This window comes from Alexandromys fortis, unplaced genomic scaffold, assembly GCF_014885135.2.
Source record: "Alexandromys fortis isolate MF-2015 unplaced genomic scaffold, M_Fortis_MF-2015_v1.1 scaffold_246, whole genome shotgun sequence".
In the NCBI taxonomy this organism is placed as follows: Eukaryota; Metazoa; Chordata; class Mammalia; order Rodentia; family Cricetidae; genus Alexandromys; species Alexandromys fortis.
Genome location: NW_026068131.1, coordinates 1,178,860 through 1,200,850, shown reverse-complemented (window position 1 = coordinate 1,200,850; position 21,991 = coordinate 1,178,860). Strand labels below are relative to the sequence as shown.

Genomic DNA, 21,991 nt, shown 5'->3' with positions numbered 1-21,991 from the left:
TCTCTCTCTCTCTCTCTCTCTCTCTCTCTCTCTCTCTCTCTCTCTCTCTCCACACACACACACACACACACACATATATAAATAGATAGATAGATATAGGTAGATATAGATATAAAATTGTTGTATAAACAGATGACTTGACCTTTCCAAGGTATAGTTGAGGAAGCGGTTTTATTGGAGCTATGAGGGAGAGTACATTCAGATGCATCCTGAAAAGTCCAGAGCAGGGAGAGAAAGTAATCCAATGAACATGGCCAGCATACTGAACCTGGCAATGAGAAGGGTGGAGAGTAAGAGCAAGAAAGAAAAAGAGTATGGGGAAAGGAGATCAAGAGAGTGTAAGAGAGAACTAAACTAAGAGTGTGTGTGTGTGTGTGTGTGTGAGAGAGAGAGAGAGAGAGAGAGAGAGAGAGAGAGAGAGAGAGAGAGAGAATAGCAAAAATAGCAAAGCTATAAGAAGAAATGATGAGAAGCTGGAGAGAGGGAGCTGTAGACAGTTAAAGTAAGGAGCCTGATGGACTGCCAGGAGGGACTGAAATATGGAACAGGTACTTGTGATTCTCAGGAAGCCTCAGGCCAGAATGCCCTTTGGTATGCTAATAGGTATCACAAACAGGCATTTGTTCCTTCTGAAAGTGATAAGGAAATGGTTCCTTTGGTAGAGGGGAACTAGCTTCACCAGTTCCTGAAGAAGGCTCGCTTTTATCTAACCATCAGAATTTTCACCTGGCATCTATATCCAAAAAAGTTATATTGAGGAGATAGCTCAGTTAATAAAGTATTTGCTTTATACACATGAGGACCAGAGTTTAGATCCCTTGCACCCATAAAAATATCCATACCTGGCAGCATGTACCTATAATTTTATTCTAAAAAGAAATAGCTAAAAGGATCCTTTTTTAAATTTATTTATTTATTAAAGATTTCTGCCTCCTCTCTGCCACCGCCTCCCATGTCCCTCCCCCTCCCCCAATCAAGTCCTCCCTCGTCAGCCCAAAGAGCAATCAGGGTTCCCTGCCCTGTGGGAAGTCCAAGGACCACCCACCTCCATCCAGGTCTAGTAAGCTGAGCATCCAAACTGCCTAGACTCCCACAAAACCAATAGGTACAGTAGGATCAAAAACCCATTGCCATTGTTCTTGAGTTCTCAGTAGTCCTCATTGTCTACTATGTTCAGCGAGACCGGTTTTATCCCAGGCTTTTTCAGACCCAGGCCAGCTGGCCTTGGTGATTTCCTGATAGAACATCCCCATTGTCTCAGTGTGTGGGTGCACCCCTCGCCTTCCTGAGTTCCTTGCTAGTGCTCTCTCTCCTTCTGCTCCTGATTTGGACCTTGGGATCTTTATAGTTTAGTTGCAAGCTAGTCTGTTTGGATTTGTGAGCTCCAGACTCATTGAGAGGCTTTGTTTCAAAAAATTAGTTGAAGAAGATATGTGATTTGCATGTGATCTTGCATGCATGTATACACACAATCAGAGATTACAAATAAATAATTTATTAATATAACTTATGGCTTTGGAAGAACAAGTAAAGCCAAACCCTAAATTAATATAAAGAAAGAACCATTTTCCAGGAAAAAATTAAAAGAATGGAAAGAACAATCACAATAATAAAACAAAGCAGATAATTAATTAAACAAGGACTTGGTTCTTTGAAAAATAAAATCAAATTAACCCTTAACAAAACTTGTTAGGAGAAAAAGAAGGGATACCTGTTATACTTTTTTTAAAGATAAGGTTGGGGGAGGCTGGTCCCACAAGGGGCTGTGGAGTCACTGGAGCTTTTAGAGGGGCCAAGGCAAGTAGAAAATCATGGCCAGGGAGACAGGCAGATAAGCCATGCAGAGAGAGTTTGGGTATAGAGTTTATTTAGTGGGTTATGGAGGGGAAAGGGAGGGAGGAAGAGAGAGATAGGGAGGTGGGGAGAAGGGAGAGGGGGAAGAGAGGGAAAGGCAGCAGTCACCGCTTCAGAAGAGGGACAAAAGGAGAGAGAAGGCAGGCTGGAGGAGGCAGGAGATCCGTTTGCCTGGGTGGAAGGGGAGGAATGGTTGGGATTAAGTGGTGCTTGTATGTTCAAAGGTCTGGATACCCAGGTGACAGGCTAGCAGATCATAACAAAATTGAAATTGCCAAAATTGCAAGTGAAATGTCAGATTTTATAAAAGATATCAATGGCATTCAGGAAAAATCTTTTAAGACATTTTATAAAAATGTCTCCCACCAACTTAAGACATCTAAAAGAAATGAATCACTAGACATGTGACTTACCAAAATTAAACCAAGATGAGGTAAACAACTTAATAAAATCAAAACTGAAGGATGTGATTGGAAGTACAAAAATATTAATCTCACAACAAAAAAGGTTTAGGATGAGGAAAATTTACTGGTCAATTCTGACAATCCTTCAAGAAAGAATCAATGCCAGTATTTCTTAATTAACTTCATAAAAGAGAAAGATAAAAAAAATCTACCAAGTTACTTCTATGAATTTAGTATTACCTGATACTTAAACTAAGCAAAAAAAAAAAAGAAATAAAATGCTAAAAGATAATTATAGACTAGGTTCCATGATGAACAGATAAAGCATTTTTCAATAGCAAACATGTCTTAGTTGCTTTTCTATTGCTATAATAAAATGTCATAACCAACAAAACTTATGTAAAAGTATTTAATTAGGCTTGCTGTTTCAGAGGCTTAGAGTCATTGATGGTAAGTCAAAGGCATGGTACCAGAAACAGCTGAGAGCTCACATCTTAAACTCCTGAGTGGGAAGAAAAGAGAGCACTGGGGATAATAACAGGAAGGGTGAACCTCCAAGTATTCATGACCACATCGTTTTTCTTCTAGAGATTTGGAAATGGTCAAGCATCTTTAAATCAATAAACATAATTTATGTAATAAATAGACTTAAAATAGAAATTACATAATTATTTAAATTGATTTATAAATGCTTTTGACAAATATAACATCCCTTCATGATAAAAGTAACGAAGAGGTTAGGAATCAAAAGAAAATATCTCCCTGTATTAAAGGCTACATACAACAAAGCTACAAACAACAACAAACTAAATAAAAAAAAAATCCAGGCATTTCCACTAAGATTAGGAGCAAAGTAAGACTGAAGTGTCTCTCCACTCATACTCAGTGCAGGAAGAAGAAGACTTGAGAAGACAGTGTGCTGGTCAGTTTTATGTGAACTTGACATGAGTTAGAGTCATTTAAGAAGAGGGAACCACAAATGAGAAAATGCTCCCACAGAATTAGCTTTTGGGCAAGCTAGCAGTTCATTTCTTTGACTGATGATTGATGTGGGAAGCTTGATCTCACTCTGGGAGATGTCACCCCTGGGTTGATACTACCAGGCACTATTAAAAAGCAGGTTAGGCAAGCCCCAAGGAGAGAACCGGCAGGCAGCATGCTTCAGTTTCTGCTTCCTGGTTCCTGCCCTGACTTCCTTGAATGATGAACTGTGATGTGGGACTCTAAGCTTGAAAGAAAGTCTTTCTTCCCCAAGTTGCTTTTGGTCATAGTGTTTTATCACAGTAATAAAAATCTAACTAAGACAGAAAGACCATCAATTGTCATGAATTAGAAAATAATATTCTGCAAACGACTCCACTGCCAAAACCAAAACTACATAGTCAATATAATCCCTTTTGAATCTCAATGCCATTCTTCACAGAAATAGAAATTAAATAAATAAATCTATGTGGTAACACTAAAGACCCTGGATAGTGCCATCAATTCTGGAAAAAAAAAAAGAGCAAAGAAAGGCATATACCCACCCATTATTTAAGTTGTACTCCAGAACCATAGCAATAAAATAGCACTATATTGGCAAAAAAAAGTTCACTTTTATGCATCAGTGTAACAGAACATAGGACCACAAAGGGCATGAAGCAGAGACAAAACCAAAAGAGCTTTCCATCTACTAGGAAATAAATATTTCCCCATGTTTCCAAGTAGACTTTTCTTTATATATTATGATATGTAACTGGTCAATGCCTATCTATATACCAGGTAGGTTGACTGGGAAATTTGCATTTGGCAAAAAAGAGTAATATCATGATTGACTAAAGAAATTGAGAAACCAGTTTTAGCATGGTCATTATAGTATCTAGAATGAAATCAGCTATTGATTACTAAGGAAGGCTCATGGTGTTTTGATAAGTAGCTAATGACAACATTTCTGTTCAGTTACCTTTATTTAATTTTATGTTTCACTCATGAATTATAAATATCACTGAAAACAAACTATTGCAGAAAATTAACAGTACTTCCTCAGGATATTTTTCTGAAAGTATAATTTGTAAACTAAATACAATTTTAATATTCTTGAAATATATGAACAGATACCACTTTTGAACATTTTTTACTAATTTCCATTACAATTGCATGAATTTTCAATAATGCATAAAGCTTACATGTCCCAGAAGTCAAACCCAAAAAATGAATAATGCATATTTCTATCATCTGTTAATTTTATGCTTTCTTCTGTAATGTTAAATTACTAATTTATAAAACTTTATGAGAATTTTTGTTACTTTTTAAATATTTGATAGAGAAATATACTAACCTGTAAACTGTTTCTTAGTGCAATATTTACTGTTTGAATTCTAGTCATGTAAGGTACTTAAGTAGACCAACATTGACAAAAAAATATTTTTAGTCATTTATAAATTAAACAAATATATTAAAATCAGAAAATATTTCAATTTATTTGTATTTCATTATTTTACATGTGCTTTTTTATATATTTTGTCTTTATCATGTAAATTTGTTAATATAGTAATAGATTCTTAAAGTTAAAACGATGTATATTTGCAGATAAACCAAACCATTCTTGATTATGATTGTTAGCTAATTGTTCTCATATGTTACAAACAACTTTTGAAAAGAAATAACTCTACCTACTCCATGATGAGGATCAAAATTTTGTGTCAGCATCATCAAAGCATGTTAAAATTAAGATAAATGTTTCATGGTTATAAAACTGATTAGCAGCAAAAGCATTTAGGAATCTTAATCATTTGAAAACAAAATTCCCTTTGCCTCCTACCTTTGAAAGATGATTCTCAACAAGAGTTTTAAATGATAATTTGCATCTTTTTAATTCTTAGGAAATGATTCATTCATCAGTGGAAGAAATGGCTACTGGGGGTAATTTGATAGCATCTGATTTTATCTACAATGCTCATTTCTGCCTTTTAATTGCTTTGCTTAGATGATTTAAATTTAAGATTATCACTGATTGGCATTTTAGAGCTTAAGGCTACCATTTTAGTTTTGTGCTCTCCATTCCTATTCCTTTCGTTGTCTTTTCTTGCCTTCCTGCTGGTTACATAAAAGTATCTTTTAGGATTCCATCTTGATTTATTTGTGCCATTTTTATTGTATTTCTTTGTATTCTTTATTTAGCCTTTCGAAGTACTAAAATACACACATGTAATTTTCAGGGTCTACTGGTTTCAGCTTTTTTTCAGTTATGAATGTGGAAGTATCACTTCCACTTAAGTGTCCACCATGACCATAGAAACTTTTATAAAAGACAGTGTTTTGTTGAGGCATGCTTATGTTTCAGAAATTTAGTTCAGCATTAGCATGGGAGGAAGCACAGCAGAATGCAGCTGATATGGCACTGGGAAAGGAACTTTAGAGTTCTCTGCAGGCAGCAGGAAGAGAAAGAAAGACCCTGGAACTGGTTTGGGGTTTTGAAACCTCAAATCCCACTCCCTCAGTGATGCAGTTTCTTTCACAAGGCCACATCTTCTCCAACAAGACAACACCTCTTATGCCTATTCAAATAGTGCCACTGTCTGACAACTAAACATTCAAATAAATGAGTCTATGGGCCTTTCTTATTCATACCACCACACCCGCTATAAATATAATTGTTAATTGGCATCAGACATGATATTTTAGTATAATCACCAATCAGGATTTATAAAAGTTATGAAGAGAAAGGTTTTTTAAAAAACTATTTTTTTTAGTTTTTCAAATTAAAACATGATTGCATCATTTTCTTCCTTCCCTTTCGTCCCTATTACCATTACTTAATAATTCCTCCTTAATACTGGTATCCTCTTCTTTGGGGAAAACTATTTCTCCCTCTCTGGGCATTCTTTAGTAGTTTTTGTATGGTTGAGGCCTCTTGGCTTTTCCCATTCACTTTAACATGTCTATGTTATCCTTGTTCTGCTCATGTTTAGGCATTGACATTGGTAAGACTACGGGTGTATTTCTGACATTACCAGGAATCAGTCTCATAGCAAATTTCTTTATCCATAATATTCCATGAGTTTTAGATATAGAAGTTGTTTTGTAGGTGTTTCCATTGAGGCTGGGAACTACGACTCTGCATTATTATTTATGATCTCCTTTTTACAAAGATAAGTTTCCTTGATAAGAGGTTAGGACTACACTTATCTGTGGGTGTAAAGACAAATATTTAGAATGTGATTGAAGATATTGGTGGTTTGGTTAAGTGGTGGTAGTAACTTCTTCAAGATCTCTGACTTCACTAGCACCAGGCATGATGTCCCTCTTGTTGAGGCAGTCCTAAGTGAAATTAGAAAGCTCTTGGTTACCAGCAAGGTATGTATGCCACTGCTGTATCTGTGTCATAGAAGTCACTGTTGGTTTCATAAGTGTCATAACTGGGTTATGTTAGTTGTGTTCTTCCTTTGGAAGCTTTGGATGGCGACATGGTCTCTTCTGGAAAGATGAAAGCTACTCCTCATGGAGGATACATTCAAGTTAGTTCCAGCACAGGGGCATCTGAGCCCTGTGCCTAAAGTGCATACTGTCTTTAGCAACAAGGACTTACCTTCTACTTTTGAGGGCAATCAATGTCAATAGCAAAAGGCTGTTTTAGGAGTCTCTTGGACAACCCTGACCAAAAATTCAAAAGAAGGTTTCATATGCCTAGTGTTGGGGGTTTTGTGTTAGGTTGTTTTTGGCTCTTGGAAAGAACATTGCCAACTGAGAGCATATGTTGATGTATTTTTATGTTAAATAAAAAGAAATTTTTATTTAATGTATGTACATATATTTATGCATAGAGTTATGTTTAATAAGATTTTTTGATAAATAGTTAATAGTGTGATTCCTTGTGACTTTTTAAGACATGCTTACTGTTATTTTATCCTCATCCCTATTCCTTCTATATTTACCTTCTCCCTTCCATAATTACAGCCTCTTTGTCCCATTTCCCTGATCAGATCATTAATACCCAGTTTCTCCCTGCTTTTCTTATCTCAAGCCTATTTTTTGAATGGTTTATTTGTGAACTGTTTTTGCTTTTGTCTGTTTTTTGAGTTCTTTACATTTTTTTTTTGGATGTTAATCCTCTGCCAGATGCAGAGCTGGCAAAGATTCTCTCTCATCCTGTGGGAGTACTCTTCATGTGATCATTTCTTTAGCTAGACAGAAACTATTTAGTTTTATGAGGTTCTACTTTATAATTTTGTAAAGTCAGTTGTTGACCTCAATTTCTGGGCAATTGGAATCCTATATGGAAAGTCCATTCCTACACTCATTTCACATAATATACTTCATATATTTTTTCTCTAGACATTTGAGATTTCATATTACTTCTTTGTTGTATTTGGAGTTAGATTTTGTGAAAGACGAGAGACACAGGTCTCAGATCTTTCTTCTACATGGGGACATAATGTTTTCCTGGCACCATTTGTTGAAGATGCTGTCTTTTCTCCAGTGTATGTTTTGGACATTTCTTTAGAATATCAGACGGATGTGGTTATGCACTCTCAGGTTGGATCTTCAGGGTTTTTTTCCCCAATTGTCATCATGTCCAATTTTGTGTCATTACCATATTGTTTTCACTACTTAACTGTAATAACCTATTTGTATTTGTTTGAATTTATTCTATTCTAATTGATAGTCATCTGGTTATTCTTTTTCTAAATTTGTGAAAATTTCAGCCTTTGTTTCTTTGGTTGTTTTTTTGACACAAATAATTTTGATTTTCCTTTCATATGTTGCTTGATTATAACCCCAAAGTTCTCCAGTCATTGTCTTCTTTTTGCCTATGCTAGTCTAATTTTCCTGCTGTTTGAACTGCATTCATTCTATTGTTTTATCTTCAGGTTCGGCGATTTTTCTAATTTCCTGTAATTAGCGCACCCAGTGAATTTTGTTTATCTATTTAGTTATTTTTATAACTTCAATTTGGCTTTTTAAAAAATAATTTCTTTGAGCTGAATATTGTTAGTTCCAGCTCTAATGCCAGCATTCAGAAGACAGGAACAAAACAACTTCAAGCTTAAAGTCAGCTTGAGCACTTTGTCAAAAAACAAAGTTGCCAATAAAAAAGTCATTTATTTGCTGTGGTGTTATAATTTTCTCTCATATTTAAATGTAATTTGTAATTGCTTGTCAAAACAGTTTTTATGGGTGTTTTAAAATCCTTGTTAAGCAATTCCAATAATTGATTCATTTAACTGGTAGTGCCTGTTGATTGCCTTGTTTTCATTAATCTGATTTTCTTGATTCTTGTTATCAAAGATGTTTATAATGTCTGACTTTATTTTCCAGGAGACTCAGAGTCTTACTAAAATCATCCATTTTATCAGGCAGTTGTCTGTGTTAACATACATGCCTTCTTTGTAGATGTCAGTTTGAAAGACTAATTTTCTATATCCTGGGTACATATATTGTTGCGTCTATATTCTTTTGGGAGGTACTGCTGGGTCTTGCATTACTCTGCTAGACTACCTGATGATTGCAAAGATGTTTTCTTAAAATTTTCTCTATTTATCTCATATTCTCATATTCAGGAATCCCACAAAATCTTTCAAACGAAAGCCATAATATATATGCAAAGACCTGTAGGGTAAAGAGAAAGCAAAAATATATAAATAAAGTAAAAATGAAAGTAAAAATAAGATAAACTTTAAAAAAGGGAAAACCCTGACCTGGCATTACGAAACGAGAAATGTCCAAGGATGCCATTGAGTTAATTTTTTATTAGCCATCTACTGCTGGGGGTACAGGCTACCCTTAAGAGTTGTTTGTTTCTCCAGTGACACTCACTTGGAGAAAACTAAATTTTCATTTGTAAGTGATTATCAAATGGAAACAGTTTCTGAATTAGGTAGGAATGGGTACATTTGTCCCCTTCTCTTTTCAACTCTAGGATAATATCTGGGCAGACTCGTGTAGGCCTTGTGTATGCTGCCTTAGTCTCTGTAAGTTCATTAGTGCTTTTGATCATGTTGATTTAGAGGGCCTTGTTTTCTTCATGTCCTCCATCCCCTCTGGCTCTTACACTCTTTCCAACTCCTCTTCTTCAGGGTTCCTTGATCCCTGAGAGGAAGGATTTGATGGAGGCATCCCATATAAGGATGAGGGTTCCAAAATCACTGTCTGAATAATGTTTGGCTTTAGGTTTCCATATTTTTCTCATCTGCTGCAGCTGCACAAAGAAGCTTCTCTGATGATAACTGAAGAAGACACTGATCTATGAGTATAGAAATTGTCATTAGGAGTCGTTTTATTGCTACTCCTTTATTTAGGACAGCAGTATTTGGTCTTATCCTAGGTCACTGAGATGTCTAATCTCAGGCTTTTGGTCCCACAAGCAGTGTTGGATATGGCTTCTCTCTCATGGAGTAGACCTTATATCAAATCAGGTATGGTTGGTTACTCCCACAAGCTTTCTGCCACCATGGTCCTAGCATGTTTTGTAGGCAGGTGACCATTGTAGATCAAAGAGTTTATACTTGGGTTAGTGTTTATGCTTCTCCTTTGTTTGTGTGCAGAGTACCATCTGGTAGCAAGAACACTAGTCTGCATAGGTGAAGCCTCTAGGTAGGCAACTACTTGAATTCTCCATCTTTAGTGAGTTGCGTAGGTTGTTGTCTTCAAAAATGTGGACTTGAGGTCAGTTTGTGTAGAGTAACCTATACTCTTTGCAACAACCCATGTTATTTGGGCGTTCCCATGGGACCACATTGGCCAACAACTCAATTAGATATAACCCATTGCTTGTACTGATGGCTTCCACATTTTTGATAAGAAATGTCCAGTTGGGGTTCTTTCTCCCCCATTATTTGACAAATTCATTTAGAGTGCCTTCATATATGTGCATACTTTTGGAAATGTCTACTGCATCAAGTTTCCATACTAGTCCTAAAATGACCCTTAATTTTAGTTTTTCCCTATATTCCCTCTCTCATCTCCCTTTTTCCTCCCCCAGCCTACTTGATCATCCTATTTCAGTATTCCCACCTGTCCATAACTGTCTATTCTAGTTCCTTTCTCTAGGGATATCTATTCATCCCCTCTTTGGATTGTAACTTTATTATAATTGACTTAACTATTGGCATCAACATATAATGCATAGCATATTTGTCTTTCCTAGGGCTGACATTTTTTTTTCTGGTTCTATCCATTTACCTACTGATTCATTTTGTAACAGGGAATAATGTTCCATAGTAGAAATGACCCCACATTTTTATTTATTCATCTGCTAAAGGACATCTAGGCTGTTTCTAATTTCTGGCTATTATTAATAGAACAGCAATGGGCACTGTTGAGCAAGTGTCTCTGTAGTATGATATAGCATCCTTTGGGTATATGCCCAAGAGTTGTATGGCTAGATCTTGAGGTAGACTGATTCCCGTATTTTTAAGGAACCACTAGACTGATTTCCAGAGAAGAAGAGCTAGAATAATCTTTACAGTATGTCTATTAAAATCTCTTCAAGTTCTCAGTTATCTTGTGCACAGAAAAAATAGGTTGGGAATAATATTAATAGCATCATTGCATTGATACCTAACTTGAAGCAAAAGCCAGAATAAATCACTTATCCAGTGAATATTAAAACATTTTATTATACTAGAGTAAGATGTAATTTTTCATCATTACCCAGCATATACTAATATGTGTTTTACCTGTGAAAGTTAATTAAAAAGATAGGTACTATCTTTTATGTCAGATATTTGCTAGTACCCATCTTTTGACATACTGTAAAATTATGCTTTCTTGTACTTTTTATACTTAATAGTGATCAGTTGATTTGTGTGTCCTGTGCTGTATGATAAAAGCAAAGTGTATTATTTCTGAGGACAAAATGTTCTCTTTTACCCAATGCTTCAGTCATAGTAGCACAAAAATGAAACCTTTCATGTATGCTCCATTGTGGCTAATGCAGGTCAGAACCCTCATTAAATCTCTAATAGACTGAGGGTGAGTAAGCCTGGTCTACAGAGCAAGTTCCAGGACAGCCAAGAATAGCTATGACTACACAGAAAAACCCTGGCTCAAACAAACAAACACAAGAGAAATAACCTTTTGTTTTCACATAGCTAAAGTTTTCAGGTTCTTTTCCATAGTGTGATCTTGTTTGTTTTAATTGATGTGCTTGGCTTTACTTCCTTTTATATCACTACGCTGTTTATTTCCATTTCAATTTTCCATGTTGGTTACAACCTAGTAAATTGTTTCAGTGACCAAATAATATGGAGGAAACTTGTAGTTTAAAAAAAAATATTGCTTTATACTATATTCATTTGAGTCCTAGCAGATACCCTCTTAGAGCTTTTCTGACTACTCTTCTATTTCAGGATTGCGGTTATGGAGAAGGTGGAGATGCATACTGCACAGCCTGCCCTCCCCGAAAATATAAAAGCACATGGGGGCATCACAGGTGTCAGACTTGCATCACCTGTGCTGTCATCAATCGGGTCCAGAAAGCCAACTGCACGAATACCTCTAATGCTATCTGCGGAGACTGTATGCCCAGGTATGCCACTAAATGATATCAGTCTTTCTGGAACGTTTTAAAGCTATTTGATGTCACTTATCATCCTACCGCTTAGACCCTAGTCGAAGTATTCTAACTACCCATGTCATGATCTATTTAAGCTCTATGAATGGGAAGCCATATATTCCTAACTATATCCCTATATATAAAATACCTGGCAATTATCAAACACAGATGAGTGCTTAAAAGCTTTCTAATTGTTCTGATAGTCTAAAATTTAAAGTAAAAATGTTGCTTTAGATTTCAGTCCAGTGCTCCTATGTGGGTCTCTGTCTCTGTCTTCTTTCATCTCCTGATGAAGGTTAATATTCAAGAGGATGCCTATATGTTTTTCTTTGGGTTCTCCTTCTTATTTAGCTTCTCTAAGAACCCGAATTATAGGCTCAATGTCCTTTATTTATGGCTAGAAACCAAATATGAGTGAGGACATCCCATGTCCCTCTTTTTGGGTCTGGAAGGTCCAAAGGTCCAAATCAGGAGCAGAAGTAGAGCGAGCACGAGCAAGGAACTCAGGACCGCGAGGGGTACACCCACACACTGAGACAATGGGGATGTTCTATCGGGAACTCACCAAGGCCACCTGGCCAGGGTCTGAAAAAGCCTGGGTTAAAACAGGTCTCACTGAACATAGTGGACAATGAGGGCTACTGAGACCTCAAGAACATGGGCAATGGGTTTTTGAGCCTACTGCACGTATTGGATTCGTGGGACCCTAGGCAGTCTGGATGCTCACCTTACGAGACCTGGATGGAGGAGGGTGGTCCTTGGACTTCCCACAGGGCAGAGAACCCTGATTGCTCATTGGGCTGACGAGGGGGGGGGCTTGATTGGGGGAGGGGGAGGGAAAGGGGAGGCGGAGGTGGGGAAGAGACAGAAATCTTTAATAAATTAAAAAACAAAGAGTTATCCAAAAAAAAAATGTTGCTTTAGACAGACTGCACAGAAATCATGAAGAAGTTGGTCTCATGACCTTAACTCCCCTTTTGGCTATAGAATGTGATGGCTTAAGAAAATGGTGGACTGAATCACACATGTCAGAGATCCCACAAGGGTAGGTACTGCGTCCCATGCAGGAAACATGAGGGAAAGACTCTTAGATATTCCCTACAGCCTCAAGAAGGACTGGTACAAGTCAATTGCTCGTTTCATCCCTCCACATTCCTTTCTGCTCTGATCACAGGTTCTACCGAAAGACGCGCATCGGGGGCCTGCAGGACCAAGAATGCATCCCATGTACAAAGCAGACTCCTTCTTCTGAGGTTCAGTGTGTGTATCTATTTTTCTTTCCTGTCTTCCCCCCAAAACTCTGTGTGTCAATGAAGTCAATAGACTTCTTTATTCCTGTAGAAGGAAAATACTCCTTAGTACTCCTTCTATTGTATTGTTGGTAAAGGCAGTCACCTATGACTAAACTTCAACTTTGCAGCATTCAAACTGATTGGACATCATTTTTTCCCTTGTTTTGAAAATTGAATCTAAATGAGGAAATATTTTTATTCATGCTTTGTGAGCTACTTGGCTGGGTTTGGTGGCATAATGAATGTTACAATCTACTTTACATATAATAGTATTTCTACACTTATTAATTGCAATTATAGTCAATATTGCTATTAGAGTCGATACACATGGTATATGGGAGTCTTTAGGTTTTATACCACATTAATATCTGAAAAAATAACTAGAATATAGTCTATATCCATGTCACTTGTCATTTACTTGTTTGTCTGACTTCTATAATTTTTGTGTGTCTTCTAATATAGTCTTTAAATTATTGGTGTATCTCTAACAATCCCTAAAAATTATGATAAATAAAACAGACTTTGCTAAATACACATAATTATAGAAATATAAAGTCCTAAATTAGCTGAGATTCCTAGATAAAAAATCCTATTTTTTAAATATTTCCTTCAGCGTTTTAAAAGAACAGATATAATAACCTTCCCCTTTCGATCCTTCCTGAATCCTCTTCATTCCTTCCCGCCACAGAAACAACCACTGTCCTGAAATTTTAAGCAGCTTTTTACCAGACTATCCTATGGCAATTCACAAATCCCATGTTTCCTTTCATAAGGCCAAAACCTTCTTGTATCATGTGCCTAAAATTGCTAGACTAGGTAGTGCCCAGTTCCTTGTCACAGAATGAAATGATTGAGATGTATCAGCTCTTTACTGACTCAGTCTAGAAATGCCATGCATTGTTTACACTCAAGGTGCATTGGCTGCAAGTATGTTGATGTCTTTGCTGTAAGGGTGTAAAAGAACATGAAGAGTGTGTTGTTAATTCATGGGCATATTCCTCTGCTACCTTCTCCACTACTGTTTAAATGTTTTTATTACATTCTGTATATTCATATTCTTAGACAATGTTGCTAGTATTTTGTATTTTACAACGTTTTTCTATAAAGGTCATCAAGCAATTCTTCACTTCGTTTTTCTCCACTGGGTTATTTATATTAATCAACAAAAGGTCTTTTATGACGTCTTAGAGGGTAAATCACGATTTACTGATCTAGTATTTACTGATGAGCATTTTAATTTGTTTCTATTTTTTTTTAGGTTCTATTACTAAACATAGCATGAATGAACCACAACAGCAGCGTCTTTTGGTTAGTCATGCTAATTTATATCATGCCTGCAGCATATGAGTTTTGCTTTTTCATTATGATCTTACCTAATCTCAGATAAGAACATAGCAGTCCTGATAGAGATGGCCTAAAGCAGATGTGGCCTAAGGAACTTTAGGGCCCTTTTCCAACTCTTAACTGCACACATTGACAGAGTCTCCTATTATTTTGTTATCGTTCCACAGGTACCTTCCAGTTGAGTTTAGTGAAGGTAGATGCACACGCTGTTCCCGGTAAGGAAGCCACGCTTGTCGCACTGGTGGGCAGTCTGCTGGTAGTGTTTGCACTGGCCTTCCTTGGACTCTTCTTCCTCTACTGCAAGCAGCTCTTTAATAGACATTGTCAATGTGGTAAGTGTGTCTGTTTAACATTTCCCATGAAACAAAAGTAATATACAATTTTTGGCAAAAGAGGAAGATTTTTGAGATAATAAGTAAAGGTGCCTTCCCTATCACATTAGAAAATCACAGGCATCATGCTCTGTTATCATGTGGGAACTATCTGGCATAGCATCAAAAAATATGGAACGTCAAAAGGGCTAGAATTCACCTGGAAGTTTAGTGGACCAGTTTATTAGGTTTTAAGGGTTCGTGGAGAGTCTCCCTTAATGGGAAATCACTTGGTAAAAAACCCAGAGACCAATTATCTAACTTTATTTTTAAATCATTGTGTAACTCAAATTATATAGATTCTTTAGGTTTATTTATTTTTAATCTTCAAAATGATAGATGGAATGGAATAAGTTGTTTAAACTGTTTTCTCTATGTATGTATTAATAGATTCTGAAATATCAGAATTGGAGATTTAGATATACCTGAAACATGACTAATAAAAGTTAATGAGGTCTACAGTAAGTGCTGTCAATATAGGAGCTTCCCAAAACTGGATAACTGAAGGCATAGTGTTTAGTCAACATTCTGATGTTTTTCTGTGTTGAGATAGGAGCGGCGAGGCTGCGTCCCCGGCACCCGGCCGCCCGCATGGCTAGCTTATGCCCCGAAATAATTACACAGAAACTGTATTCTTTCAAATACTGCCTGGCCCGTTATCTGTAGCCTCTTATTGGCTAGGTCTTACATATTGTTCTAACCCATTTCTAATATTTTGTGTAGCCCACGAGCTGGCTTACCAGGGAAGATCTTAACCTGCGTCTGTCTGGAGTGGGAGAATCATGGCGACGACCTTCACTAAGCTTCTTTCTCCCAGAATTCTCTTCTGTTTTCTCCACCCACCTAAGGGTGGGTCTATCAAGGGGCCTAGGCAGTTTCTTTATTAATAAGAAATCACTCCCACATCATTTCTGTCTTCCAAAATACTGCTGCTGAAGATCTGGCCAAAGCCATAGGAGATGGTGCATTAAAATCAAGACAGATTGTCAAGTTTAAAGTCTTGAGAACACTTTTACTTTTGTCAACTTCATCTATCAGTCAATGTAAGACAGAAAGTATAGTTCATCAGGGAGCGAATACAGAAGAGGTGGGATCATCAGGACTAAATAAGACATTAGAATTCCAGACACGAATACCAGTGTTCAATGCAGCTTTAGTGCAATTAACAGAAGCAAGAACTAAACAGGGACAATGAAAAATCTAACATAGCCTAATAATTAGACCAGTATTAGCAAAGGAAAGGATGGACTTTACTGGATACAAGAACTGTCAGGATTCAATAGCTAAATGGATACTGTACCTGAAGCAGCACGTTGTTATAGCTGCATTCTGTTTGTGTTGGAAAATCCTTCTTAAATAGAACTTGCTTAGTCAGTTTGGCTCTAGAGTCTATCAATGATTTACCTGTGCATACTCCATGTTTAAGCAAAGATGAATCTAGCATTTCATGAGATGTAGTTTTCCCCTCTTGATTCTCAATGACCCTTCTTCAGCTTTACTTCAGTCTCCTTAAAGCTCCTGTGGTAGCTCTGACAGTTTAGACAATGGTGGACCACTGGATCTCTGTCTCATTGACCATTCAGTATTTGGAAGGTAGTGTGTAATGTAAGAATTCTTGCCCAGTACTGAATCATGGGTAATGAAGTGTTTGGGTCACAGGTCTCAGCAAGCTGAATGTGATGAGACATCTAAGACCTGCCTGTCTCCCTGTTCTTCCCTTGGGAGAGAAGAAATGAGTAACCCCCTTTCTATACTATTGCAGTATCTCCTTGGGAACATAAGGACAGGTAGTGTCCTTATGATTTCCTTAGGACAAATGTGCTTATTAGTACTCACTGACTTATACACATTCTATGGCTTTGAAAGGGAGGGGCAACCTGATGTGAATTAAATCCAATGCAGATGCAGGAAAAAGGAATAGTATTGTGACATACTAGAAGGACCATCTCCTCTCTAATCAAGAATCCATTACTCAGCTGCATCCATTTGCTACCACTGTGAAACCTTCCAAATTTTCAAATAGTCCAGACATTTGTAATTTTGTATGAAATTTTCTTACGCACTCACGTAATTTGAACAAACTGTGGAAACGCGGTCACAGTGGGGGAAACATAAAGACACAGAGACTCAGTTTGTAACCTAATATTGAGTCTGACTCATGCATGAATGATGAATTGCTTATCTTTATCATTGTTGTAACAAGTTGTCACATTTAATGGCTTGCCTCAGTTTCCATAGTTCGGAAGTTTAGCACACTGTATGAAATCTTAACGAGGCCTAAACCAAGAAATTGGCAGGACTGTGTTTCTTTCTGTCTGTCCGAGGGGAATCTGTTCCCTCATGAGTTTGTAGAACTGAAGTCTTATTTTCTTGGTGGCTGTGCATAGAAGGTCATTCCCAGCTTCTAGAGCAGTGGTTCTCAGCCTGTGGGTCATGAACCCTCTGGGGTTCAAATGATGCTTTTACAGGGGTTGCCTAAGGCCCTCAGAAAACACAGCTATTTATAATTCAAAACAGTAGCAAAATTGTACTTTTAAAGAGGCAACATGAAGAACTGTATTAAAGGGTTGAAGCATTAAGAAGGGTGAGAACCACTGCTCTAGAGGCTGCTCATATGTTTTGGCTCATGGCTCTCTTCTTTGTCTAAAACGAGCAATGGTATAATGAAGTTGTTTAGAGAGATGTTATGCCACATCTTTCTATATTAATGCTCGGTGTCATTTCTGCCTTCTGACACTTATCAGGATGCATCTAGCAACCTAGAGAAATGGAACTAAATTAAAATGTTCATCATTAATCACAGAATAAAAAAATCATGATTTATCTTAAGGATTTTCTGAACTCATCTGCATAATTCAAGATAATCTTCCTATTTTAACATCCACTACCATAATTCTGATTGCATGGTTCCTTTCCCATGTAATATACCCAGATCATGGAAGAAAGAAGCATATTAAAACACCTTTCCTACAAAGCATTTATCTCTAGCTGAAGAAATTTGTCTTCCCTAATCCAGCATCTAAAAGACTTAATGTAATACCCCAAGAAAAGCATGTCTCTGAAATGTGTCATTTTCACCTACTTCTAGATGCTCAGAGTCTGGCTCCTAGAGCCCCTCGCCCCTCCTATAGTTGGTGCTCAGGAAGAGATACCCTGTTGAGAAGAGACCCTGATTTTGGGCGGGCGGGGTGACTCAGTGGCTTTCTGCTTTGAGTTGCAGGAGGTTCGTTGCAATATGAGGCTGAAAAGGCAGTGGAGGAGGATTCTCTTTTCCCCATGCCACCTGGCCAGGAGACCAGTCCTGAATTTCCAGTGAATGAGATCAAGCCACTCAGCTCCATCTTGGATGACGACTGCAGTTCCACGCGTGGCTTCCCCACCCAGGAGTCCTTTACCATGACCTCCTGCGCCTCAGAGAGCCATTCTAAATGGGTCCATACCCCCATTGAATGTACAGAGCTGGACCTGCAAAAGTTTTCCAGCTCTGTGCCCTGTACTGGAGCTGAAACCCTGAGGGAGAACACAGTTGAAAGCTCCGGAGAGAGCCTGGAGCTCCGAGTACCTTTTCAAGTTCCCAGCCTTTGACTCTACTGAGGTGAGCTAGAAAAATGTGGTTAGAAGACCAGGAGGTGTGGGCCACTCTCAACAATTTTCCAGCCCCAGTTCTATTGTCTGATAGGGCTTGGGTGGAAGAATGGCAGGAAATGAGGCTGGTAGCGGTTGGAGAGGCAACAGTTGAGGCACTAAGTCTTTGAGCTAATTTTACATCAGATTTGGACGCCAACAATTGTCTGGAGACCTGGCAGGCGGGCGTGATGCCAGCTTCTTCATCTGGACCCTACTCTTGACTAGTCATATTGTTTACTCCTTTTGTTTGTATAAACACAACAGCATCATACAAATAAGCAACTCTGTATTCAGATGAACCCTTGTTCCTGAACAGCCTTATGATCTCGAGGAAATCATTTTACCTCGTTCAGACACAGAGTTTTCTGCTCATGAGTCAGTGTGAGGATTGAATGACGACATACACAAGTGTCCTTTATAATGTCTTCGTGAGAGGTGTTTGTACCATGATGGCATTTCCTTCCTTTCCCTGTGTTTGGTCCCCAATTACAAATTCCTTCTATAGCCACTACATTTTTTTCTGAACTTCATAACTTCATACCTTTGTGGTAGGCAAATGAGAAATATGCTAATCTCGTTTTAAACAGGCAGAAACTGAGCCACAGAGATGAAAAGTGGTTTGCTTAAAGACAGAGTAATCCATTCTCAGAACTAGGCTAGAACCTGGGATTCGCAGCTCCATTACAGAGTTCATCTAACTCCATCATTGGATTTTGAAATCTATGTGTATGTTACCTCAATATATGTCACATATTCATATGTTGTACGCATGTATATGTGCGTGTGTGTGTATAGAAACATCATGGATAAAAAAAAACAACATACACAAAATTCATTTGTGCTTCATGTGCACTTTGCACACATAACCTGAAGGTACTTTCATGTGCTATTCTTAGTACAAACTGTCATGTGTGAGCAAGTATGCAATTTTTCACTTATGGTGTCAATGTCAAATAGGAATAAAATTTTGAGTATTTTGGATTTTGAATCTTTGAATTTTGCCCTAAGGACACCCAATCTATTTCTTCGTCTAGAGGTTATGTAGTTCTTGTTCAAATATTCTAGTGAAAAGAAGCTCACAACTGCCCAATGTGTATTACACTTACAACTGACAAACTGGAGCTCAATATAAAAAGCATAATGGTATCTTGTACTCACTTATGGGTTCTAGTTCTTTCCCTGGGTCACACATCTGACTTCTCTGCCATATGTGAGAAGTGAGGACAACCACTTTGGGTTTTTATTAAGTACATGGTACTAAAACTTAACCCAGTCTCAGGGAAAAAATGTTTTTTTTTTTCTAGTTTGGAATAGGATAGATTTGTTATCTCCATGGCTAGGTGAGAGATTTCAGCTATTGTGCCTTAAATCACTGGTCCAAACACGAACTTTTAGAGAAAAGAAAGAGGAGGGTGGTGATTACACAGCATCACAGGATTCTAACTACTCTGCTCTTTTTCTAGGTCTCTTTCACTCTTGGCAACCTTGTCAGTGATTGTTCCTGGACTTTCCTGCTCTTCTTCTATTCAACAGCTGTAGCATGGGCCCCACAATAATCAGTACTCTAAAAACGGGGTACACAGGGCCCATCCTACGAGAGAATTAAATCCCCACCATTTTCCCAAGACTGGCCTTGAACATTTTTTGTTTTCTTCTTTTAGTCTGGGGACTCAGAATTCATAGCCATGAAAATGGCTATGGGCCAGTTAATTAATTATCGAGGTGGGGGAATAACAACAAACAAGGTCGAATTTTCCTGCCTGTATATTTTTTCTTCTTATATTTTTTGTCAGGTAGATCTGAGGAAGGGTTTTACAGAATTCTGTTGACATCTATATACCACTTTAGAGAGAAAAATAAAGTGTTTTTCAATTTAGCTTTCTGCTTTGACTCTCTCTCCTAATACACACACACACACACACACACACTCACGCATACACATAGAATGGGAGGATATATATATATATATATATATATAGAGAGAGAGAGAGAGAGAGAGAGAGAAATAATGGGGGAAGCATGAACACACATGCACACACACAGCAAATGCATACACACACACACAGAGAATGTGGGAGAATATATAAAAAGAGATATCATGATCGAGGCCTTAAGCCTTAATTTTACAACTCATGTCCTAGATTTCTGTACCTGTGATTGCTTTGAAGTCAGCATTTGTTAGAATCTGCATTCTCAAAGATTAGGCTGCCAACAGTCTCTGCTAGGATTCAAATTAGTGTCTTTCAGATTTTAAAATTACCTTTTTCTTAAATGTCTTTCCATTTTTATTACTCTAATATTCTTACCTTTTTCCCTCCCAGTCCGGTCTTGACTGTCAAGTTCTGAGGAGCAAGAGGAGAGCAGTAAGGAGCAAAGGGGACCATTTGGTGCTTTCTTGGCTTAGAGAATAGTCAGTCCATTTCTCTTAAGCTTGAACCTCCAGTTTCACATGCTTCTCAGTATGAACTGAAGCCTTTTCCTTCATGATCTTTCTGTGGAGCATGGCAGATGTGACCCTCAGGACTTAGATGTGAGCATCCCATACTGGTTATAAGTATCCCCTTATTCCAAAAAGAGCCACTAGTTTTCATTTCTATTCCCTCCTGGTGGATCAGGTTTAGATGGGGGAAAGCGGTCAAGTGAGTACAGCATCTGGATCTTTTTGCTTGAGAGTTTTATATACACTCCACAATGCTGATGTGACTTAATTTATTACAAAAACCTAAAGATAAGCACAATCATTTTGGTCAAAGATGCTAAGATTTACTTCACATATGGTGCTTCCCTTTCTATTGTTCATATCAGAGCTGTCATCTCCGTAGCTCATTATACAGGCTTTGAGAAAGGCAGTGAAGGGGTTACTCAGTGAAATAGGAGTGCATAACAAGGCTTGAATGTATTCAGTCTTTTCTCCTCATTTGAAGCTTCCTGATGGGTTTTCAAAGGTAAAAGAACAGGGCATGGATGCATGCAAGTAGTCTCTTAATATAAAGGAAGCAGAAGTACCAGCATTTTGAAGCAGGTCTGCAGTGCACTGCAAGACTCTTTCTCAAAATCCCAAGGGATAGGGATTTAGTTAGTGATGGAGTACTTGCCTTTAGCATGAACAAGGACCTAGATTCCATCCTAGCAAACAGAAGAAAGAGATTGGTGGAGGGAAGAAGGAAAAGATTGTAGTAAATAAGAAACAAAAACATTTTTGCCACCAAATAATTCAATAGATCCCAGAATCTGCTAGTGCTACAGAAACTGTAGTGGAATTTTCCATTGGAAAATGTTACATGAGTTCATCTTAGGACCTTTTCTTGCTTTTCCTACCACTAACTCTTAAATACAGTTTATAAGATTTTGTGACTTGATTCTTGGGTCCTTGGACTCATAGGATTCTGTGAGTCTGCCAGAAGGTCGAGTGGATAGTCAAAGAGCAATGGTCCTGAATTGAACCATATAACACAGAAAGGAAGTTTCATATGGGTCTCCTGGGCCTTATCTAATATTTGAAATTCTATATCTCTCTAGCCCTAGCAGGAATCCAGACTGAAGTTTGATATATTTTTGAGTCAG

The 21,991-nt window shown here is 37.7% G+C and overlaps 1 protein-coding gene across 4 annotated transcripts in view; it reads left to right on the top strand.

Moving 5' to 3' along the window:
- The window catches only part of Eda2r (ectodysplasin A2 receptor), a 45,062-nt gene extending 24,713 nt beyond the window's left edge, over positions 1–20,349 (top strand). For 2 of the 4 annotated variants that reach the window (XM_050126055.1, XM_050126058.1), the window contains 4 exons: positions 11,588–11,766; positions 12,968–13,053; positions 14,597–14,761; positions 18,015–20,349. In XM_050126055.1, the coding sequence (XP_049982012.1) occupies positions 11,588–11,766; positions 12,968–13,053; positions 14,597–14,761; positions 18,015–18,385 (801 nt within the window). In that variant the 3' untranslated portion in view covers positions 18,386–20,349. The remainder of the gene's footprint in view (positions 1–11,587; positions 11,767–12,967; positions 13,054–14,596; positions 14,762–18,014) is intronic. The other 2 variants (XM_050126056.1, XM_050126057.1) reach the window with 2 other exon arrangements.
- Positions 20,350–21,991: the final 1,642 nt, after the last annotated feature.